Source organism: Alligator sinensis, unplaced genomic scaffold, assembly GCF_000455745.1.
Source record: "Alligator sinensis unplaced genomic scaffold, ASM45574v1 scaffold392_1, whole genome shotgun sequence".
Taxonomy (NCBI): Eukaryota; Metazoa; Chordata; order Crocodylia; family Alligatoridae; genus Alligator; species Alligator sinensis.
Window position 1 is genome coordinate 3,389,258 of NW_005841898.1, and position 7,902 is coordinate 3,397,159.

The window sequence follows — 7,902 nt, forward strand, 5'->3', positions numbered from 1 at the left end:
GAAGTACCAGGAGCTGGGGCAAGCAGGGCAGCCATTGCCAGGGCTGGGAGAGCGGGTGGGGGATGGGCCTGGGTGATTTGGTCGAATTGATTCTGGACAGTGATTCAAATCACTGAATCAAATCACTGTCCCCAAATCAGCCAAATCCAAATCCGAAGCAAATTCTAGCTTCTTCGCACAGGCCTACTGAATAAGTCCCTACTAATTAATAAAGCAAATTATGAAGTAAACTACTAAAGCATACTATACTAAATAAGGAGAAACTGCTGTTTTGACGAAAGGAAGCTTGAAAGAGAGAGCGAATATCAAAGATTATACAGTCCATACTAAATAGTATCCCAGATCAAAAATTTAACTTGCTAGTTGGCAGTACCCAGAAAGAGTCGGTATGAGAGATTATACTTTAAAGAAAATAGCCAGTATTTCAACTGGCATTAATTAATTGGTATTTTCAAAAGAAAAGCCACATGTTTAAAATGCCACATAGACCAAGATCACATTTACCCACTTAGTCACTCTATGCTACAATTGAAGGACATCAATGAAATATTGTGGAGAAGACTGAACTGTTCTAATTGGAATTCTAATTCAGAGTCCAATAATAATTAGGCAACTTTATGGACCAGGAATAATAAACCTACAAAGCTTCCAAGCTAGCTTTCAGCTGAAGACAGCAGGAAATAAATAGCAAATGAGGCCTGTTACAGACATTCATTTTCTCCTGGGAGAGTCCCCGGTGTCCCAAGAGAAACCATGTGTGTACAGGCTTCTTCTCCCAGAGTGGAAATAGCTACTCCAGGAGAAAAATAACCTGGGAAGAACCAGGGTTAAATCCCTTACAGGACAGTTTCTGCTGGGAAAGCAAGTGTTTGTACATGTTGACAATCTTCTTTCCTGTATTTCAAACTCTCAGACACAAATAAAAAAATGTTAAAGAATGCAGGGTCCTTTTTATAAGCCCCTTAGTAGAAAATAAGATTAAAAAACCAAACACACAGAGCTTTTACATGGAGTTGTAATATTATGCTTATCTTTGTAGCGATCTGTCATTCAATGGACACTGATATTCATTAATCTGCAAATTATACCCAAGCAAAAACAGAAAAGGGGGAAAGGACACTGTTGTGCCATGTGAAAAGTGCTTTATTTTGTACTTTAAGTTTAGGCAGTCATTAAATTAGAAATTAAATGTGTATTCATTTTGTATTAAAACAAATTTCAACATATTGAATAGCACCATCTGGTGACTATATACGGATAGAAAACTGCTGATATCTGCAGAATGACCACTTAATTTTTGTTAATTGTTTTAAATAAAAATTACAGAGAAGCTATAGCTTTTGAACAGAACTATTCATAGTAATAATAGTTGAAAACACAGGAAGGAAACAGGGAAAGATCAAACTCATTTCATTGTACAAAAAATATTTCAGCTAAATGACAAAGGGGACATTAGACTGCTGTGAAACAATCTTTTGTATTCACCCAATTATTCTGATCTCTGTAACAAGAAAAAGGACTCAAAGCATTAAGGGTTCCATGCTTACTAAACCAGATAGTTCCAAAGATAGAGGATAATGCCATCAGATGCAAGTTAATTCAATGTGACATTAAATATTTTATCAAGCTACAGCACTGTGGCTACCACAGTTTGAAAAATAAGGATAAACTGAATCTACAGGGCTAGGGACAGGCATTACACATAAACCAGTTTAAGTGATCAGAAACTGGTTTATAACTGTAACAGAACAGACATTCAGTGCACACCATGGAGGGGGAGTGTGTGGGGGCCCCTACACCCCCCCCTCCCTCACACCCCCCCAACTCCACACCCTGCCCAGCTGAGCCTAAGCTCATGCCTCCCCTCTGGGGGGAGGAAGAGGAGGGGGAAGAGTTCCCCCCAGCATGAAACAGCACCTCCCCCTGCCCTGGGCAGGGGGACAAGTGGGAGGGAAGTCTCCCTCTGGGGCTAGGCAGCATCCCATAGAGCCCCCCCTCCCCCCCAGCAACGAGGAAGAAACAGGGTGAAGAGCCCCCCTCTGGGGCCAGGCAGCCTCAAAGCCCCCCTCCCCACCCTACCGCAAGGTGGGAAAGAAGGGAGAAGAGCCCCCCCAGCACCAAACGAGCCCCCACTCCCTGCCCTACAGCAGTGGGGGAGAGGGAAGTGTTTCCCTCTGGGCCCTGTGTACCCAGATTGCTCCCAGCTGTCAGAGAGCCACTGGGACAGGCCTTCCTGGGCCTGGCCATACCCCACTTCAACTTCCCTGTGAAAAAGAGGGCTGCTCTAGTGCCCCCAGAGTTCTGGCTTGAGTCACTGCAGGCATGTGCCAAACATCTATCCACTTGCAAACTGGTTCACTCTCTCCAGGTTAAACTAACCTGCAAAGACTGAATCAATTCAGGCTCAGACTTTTTGAATGTCTGTCCCTAGCCCAGGAGAGCAAAAACAACCAAAAGAACAAATGCACCAATTAAAAGGTAAAGAAAACATGACACGAGGAAAGGTTAAAAATTGTATTATTTAGTCTGCAGGAAAAAGGACTGAGTGGGGACCAGCACCAGCCTTCAAATACAAAAAGATCTGTATCCAAAAACAACAGTAATCAACTGCTTGCAGAACAAGGAAGATTGGACATAAATTACAACAAAGGGGATTTAGACTGAACATGAAGAACTTTTTCTTATGACGGTGATTAAACTGAGTACCTCAAGAGGCTACAGAATCCCCATCACTGAAAGATTTTAGGTGCAAGTTAGAAAAACGTTTGTTTAGAAAACTTTAAATAAGGATAAGAAAGATTGTACCCTGAGATAACTTCTTGAGGTCACCTTCCAGCTTCTCCCTCCACAAATTCTACAACATACAATTTACATCCTTCATATCAAATGAGGTCTCTGGGCTTGATCCCAGATCACTGACTCACTATTTCATGAAAACCTAACTAGCAGACTGCAGATGTTAATACTAAGCTACTTACTGCTGTGAGCCCAGTGCCTTAGAATCCACCCGTTTTCATTTCTCTTTGCTTTCTCCACCCATTCCAAAATCGTCACAAACAAATTCATATTCAAGAGCAAAAGGATACATTCACATTAGACTTCCTCACAAACTTACGTTTTACCTTCTGTTCCCCCCGCCTTTATAATCACTGTTTGTCAGCCCTGAACTTACAAGCCTTGCTGAAAAAACTGCTATTATCAGTTCTCAAATCATCAAATGCAGTATTTTTGTTTACTCACACATCAAGAGATATCAGGTTTCCAAAGTCTCCCACAGCAAAGTCCTGCTCTCCCACCCTTCTGATCACATTCTATGGCACATCATGTCCGAATGATTTCAGATTGGATGTTGATTCTTTTCCTAGACAAATTAGTGAGCTGGGTTTTTTTTCTGATCACCCTTCTCTTACCACCGGAATTCTGTGACTTCTGGCAATACTTATCAGTAACCTTCCTGAGAAATATAAACAAGAACCTGGTACTCTCTTCTGTCAGTTTCAGTTTAACCATTTTCCTTTGAAAAAAAGTATACGTTACTCCAATGCTACACAGTGAGGCATTTCTCAAAGCTCCATCCTTAGCGCTTCTGTTTTCTTATATTTTTATTTTTCCTAACTACAAAACATAACTTAGGAACAGGCATTACATTCTTTTTTCCTGTATGATGTGTCACTGTTACCAGCTGCTTTCATCATTTCTTCAAGGATAACACCAAACTCTATAGTTCCCTCCGCTCACTTTGATCTCTGCATCACCTACCTAGTTTCTTGCTTTTCAGTGTTTCATTAGTGGGATGTTTGATGCAACAAGCAGCTGACAGAGACAAGGCAAAATAGTTCCTCTTCCTGAGTGACATGCCTCTTGTACCCCATCTGACTACCATCTATTCTTACCTCAGACAACCTTATTGCCAAAGCCAGAAATCTTGGGTATCATCCTGAATGTGCTCTCTCCCCACTTCAGTTATGTAAATAAATCTCTGTCCATCACCAGTTCTAAAATATTGTCAATTTTGTCCTAATTTAAGCAGTTTTCCTTAAAACCCACATTCACAATTTACGCCATTTCCATTTGAGACTGTTGTGAAGTACCTATTGACCTACAAAGTTCATCCAGCTTTTCACAACCTTCCTCCCACTTTCAGCAACTGGAGAGGTGCTTCTCCAAGTACATCCAGATTCCAGACATGTGACACAAAAGCCAGCAGGTAAGCCCATGACAGATAGAATAAGTGTTTCAGTTCTAACACAATTCTATTTGCACCCCACTCCCATACTCTTCACAGAACTCAGTGGTATTTTCAAAGGATCTGTATTTGTGAAACCATCACATTTTCTGGCTCTAGAAAATATACTCCCAGGTCCTCCCCAAACCCAGCACTGGCTTCTAGTAACCTAGGACTCCAATTTAAAGTTTTTTGCTTTCTTTTAAAGCTCACCAATGACCTGCTTCATTCCATCTTCTGTCCTCTTATCCATTTAACTCTTGAGCTCAGGTTAATTCATCCTGCTCCTCTAATGCTGGCCTCCTGGATCTCACATTCCTGGAGTTCTTGGGTCTGTTTTCCTGACTCAGCAATACAGTCACTTCCCCTTTCTACAACTTACCTCTCCCTTTCTTTTCTGATTGACTCCTTCTATAAAGAAAGAGTTTTGTGATATGATGTATGAAATGCATTCTATAGCAGAAACCTGTATAGTAATGTATTATCCAATCATTTCCAGTCCATTCACAAGAGTTACCATGTGAAGCAAAGATGAATTGTCATTGAAAATGTCTCTACAAATTGAACAACGTCTACAAATGTCTCTATCATTTATCTATTTGTCTCGTCATGTCAATTTATACTCTGTCCTTTTTAAGACCTGGTGAAGGAGCTGACTTTGTATAGGGAAAATAATCCAAATCTCCATCATAAAAAACCCACATTCAAAATTAGTAATGATTTTTTTAAAATTCTATCTAAAATACAGCATTAAATAAAGAGAACACATGTAAACTGGAACATACATAAAATGAAACTAGCTTTATTACTTTTCATTCAAAGTGCTCACAAAGCCTACAAAAATAATTGCTTTGTTCCTGTTTAATCAGCCATATCACATATTCCTTACTAATATTTTTCAACAACATTTATATCATTTTAATCCTTTTGACATGAGAAGCATCCGCCATTGCCACTATTTTATATAAGTAGTCAAATAAACAGCAACAACAAAACAACAACAGCAAAATAGCAACAAAAATAAACTCTGATTTCAGATAATTAAAGGCACCTAAAGTGTTTCCCAATATTTAATGGCCCTATACAGACTTTTGGTTTCATGTTCAGATATTTTACCTTGGAGACTCAAATGCAATATCTACACAGGTCTCATACATATTTTGTACTGTATCCTACCATTATTACTGCTATTAGCAGCTTCACAATGATGATGTACTTGCGTCTGCTCTCTGCCAGGCATTTGACTCCAAATGCAGTTCAACAGATTAGACCACAGTGCAGACAGCAAAATTTCTCAATTAATTAGGCCAGACAAATCCCCCCCCAGCATAACATACTGCACATCAGCTTTATTCTGTCATACAAACAGCCATTCCCTTTTACATATTATACTGATACGGCCATGTTCTTGTACTGTACATTTTTCTCTGATTGGACTATGAAATTGACTTGTTTTAATTGCTAGTCAATTTCATGTTCAGGATCTTTCACACCAGCAATGTTTCCGCTAGAATCCCCTCCCCTTCCCCCCTCTAAAAAGAAATAAAACCTTAAAATGGCAACTCTTCTTTGTGCCCTTATTTAATACAAAGCTTTTATTCCCCTTCCACAAAGACTAAATATACTGGCCCAAATATGACCTGTCAGTTAACTTCTAAATGTTAAAAGCTAATTTAGTGCCTACCCTATCTTCTTCAGGCTCACTCAATTTTTTTTTAATTGGAAGAGTCAGCACAGATCTGGAACAGAGGGCATTAATCATATTAAAGTAAACTTTAAAATACTTTGAAACACACTTATTTGAATTTTGCTCAATATTAAACAAATATTTGGTTAGGTGCACTCTTGCAGTGTTAAGAAGTGTTGCAAAAATTAATCTCCTAACAGCCTTCATGTACACTGGATCCAAAATAAAAATCTCTGTACAACCACAATACCAGTTAAAAATATGTTTTTCTTTTTATCATTTTTTGATAAGTATCACATGATATTTGTTTTTAAGTAAAACAACTTTAAGTAATTTTTAATGGATCTATCATTGCTGTATAATCTCTATTTACAAAATCAATCATTTCCAACAAAGCATACCATTAAACGATGCTAAACTCAGAAACAATTCTGGTAACTCAAGCCTAATTTACTTTTCAATATTACTGCAAATTTAGCTTCTCAATATTACTGCAGATTTTAACAATAGCACCTTTGTTCTGCATGCAAACACAGAGCTGTGCGATTAGAATTAAGCAGCAGATCAACATACTAACATTTCTGCATAGAGAGAAAACACCACTTTTCAGGTTTACCATGTCACATATTTTAAATGCACTAGATCTTTCTCTTCACCTAAAAGCAACTAAATACATAGCCATAAATTGAATATTGTCTACGAAAATTATCACTATCATACCTGGATGGCCAGAAATATTTTAACAATTTTGAGGTGGTGACTTGCATTATTTGAAGTTTTAAAATGGAATAAAGCAACAAATAAACCAGTTACTTGCACTTAGGGTTCTGGGAAACAATATTTTCAAACAATATATTTTGTCTGAGCACTCCCACACACACATACCCACCACATCATAACACCTCAGACCATCCCACTACACGATACTTTGACCTACTTATACCACCAAAAGCCTATTCAGTTAAGAAATCATAAGGGAGAATCTCTGACTGTGGTGGAGGTGTTTAGGAGACTACACTTTACCATCTCTTTTCCTATTAATTCCATTGGACAGCAACAGATAATACCACCCCAGTTCAACTAGCAGTTGAGGATGTGGCCCCTAAGTAGTCTCCTGGAACTGGTCCCATACTTAAACATGTGCTTAAGAACAAACCTGCCCTACTGACCTCAGTGAAGCCTTCTCAAATACCCAGTGTCTCCTGATGCAATGTATTCCTTTTATTTAAATATTCATTTTTTTTTTCTGTTGAACTCAGCATAAAATTTCTTGTTTAGCCATTTTTTTCAATACAGTTGTCACTAAAGCGTTCTTCTTTCATTCACAAGCCTCAAGTTTCATTGCTTTCTCAGCTACCCACCACAGCTAAATCATCTTGGCCTTAAAGAAGTACCCATCACCATGAAGTAGTTAATTCTACCTCATCTGTTTGCCTTATGCAGCTGCCACAAACAGGGATCATAATTCAAAACAAGTTTTCATAAAAAGTTTAAACTTGCCATGACTTCGGTTCTCCAAAGTGGAGATAATTAATACTGTAGAGATCCATATCTTCAGTATGCCATGCAAATGTTGTTTTCCACATGCCAAAATAGAGATATGGGGTATTTACACCCTCAATAGAAATTCCACAATCTTCTCCTACGACATCCAGTATTGTATTGAGATGGGCAATATTCCATTCCTCAATATTCTGAAAAAGAAACATAATAAATTCATAAATAGGTTAATTGAAAATGAAAACCAAATAAGAACAGTCAGCTAAAATTACTGTAATAAATGTTTTAATTGTAATTCAGAAAAGGAATAAAATAGAGCATAATTTTCATGAAAGTTCAACAATACAGTATACAATGTACATCCGTATTGACCCAAAGGGTACAAGCCTGACCTAAGTCTTCAAGATATTGTAGATAAATATGAGATAAGCACTTGGGGGACCTGCTGAAATCAACTAAAAGACTACTGTCCTCAGTGGGATTTAGATCG

At 38.4% G+C, this 7,902-nt stretch overlaps 1 protein-coding gene across 8 annotated transcripts in view; it reads right to left on the bottom strand.

The window, feature by feature from the left end:
• KDM4C (lysine demethylase 4C) overlaps positions 1-7,902 on the bottom strand; it is a 502,970-nt gene that overhangs the window by 417,672 nt on the left and 77,396 nt on the right. For all 8 annotated transcript variants that reach the window (XM_006018370.3, XM_025197539.1, XM_025197541.1 and 5 more), the window contains exon 6: positions 7,413-7,606. In XM_006018370.3, the coding sequence (XP_006018432.1) occupies positions 7,413-7,606 (194 nt within the window). The remainder of the gene's footprint in view (positions 1-7,412; positions 7,607-7,902) is intronic.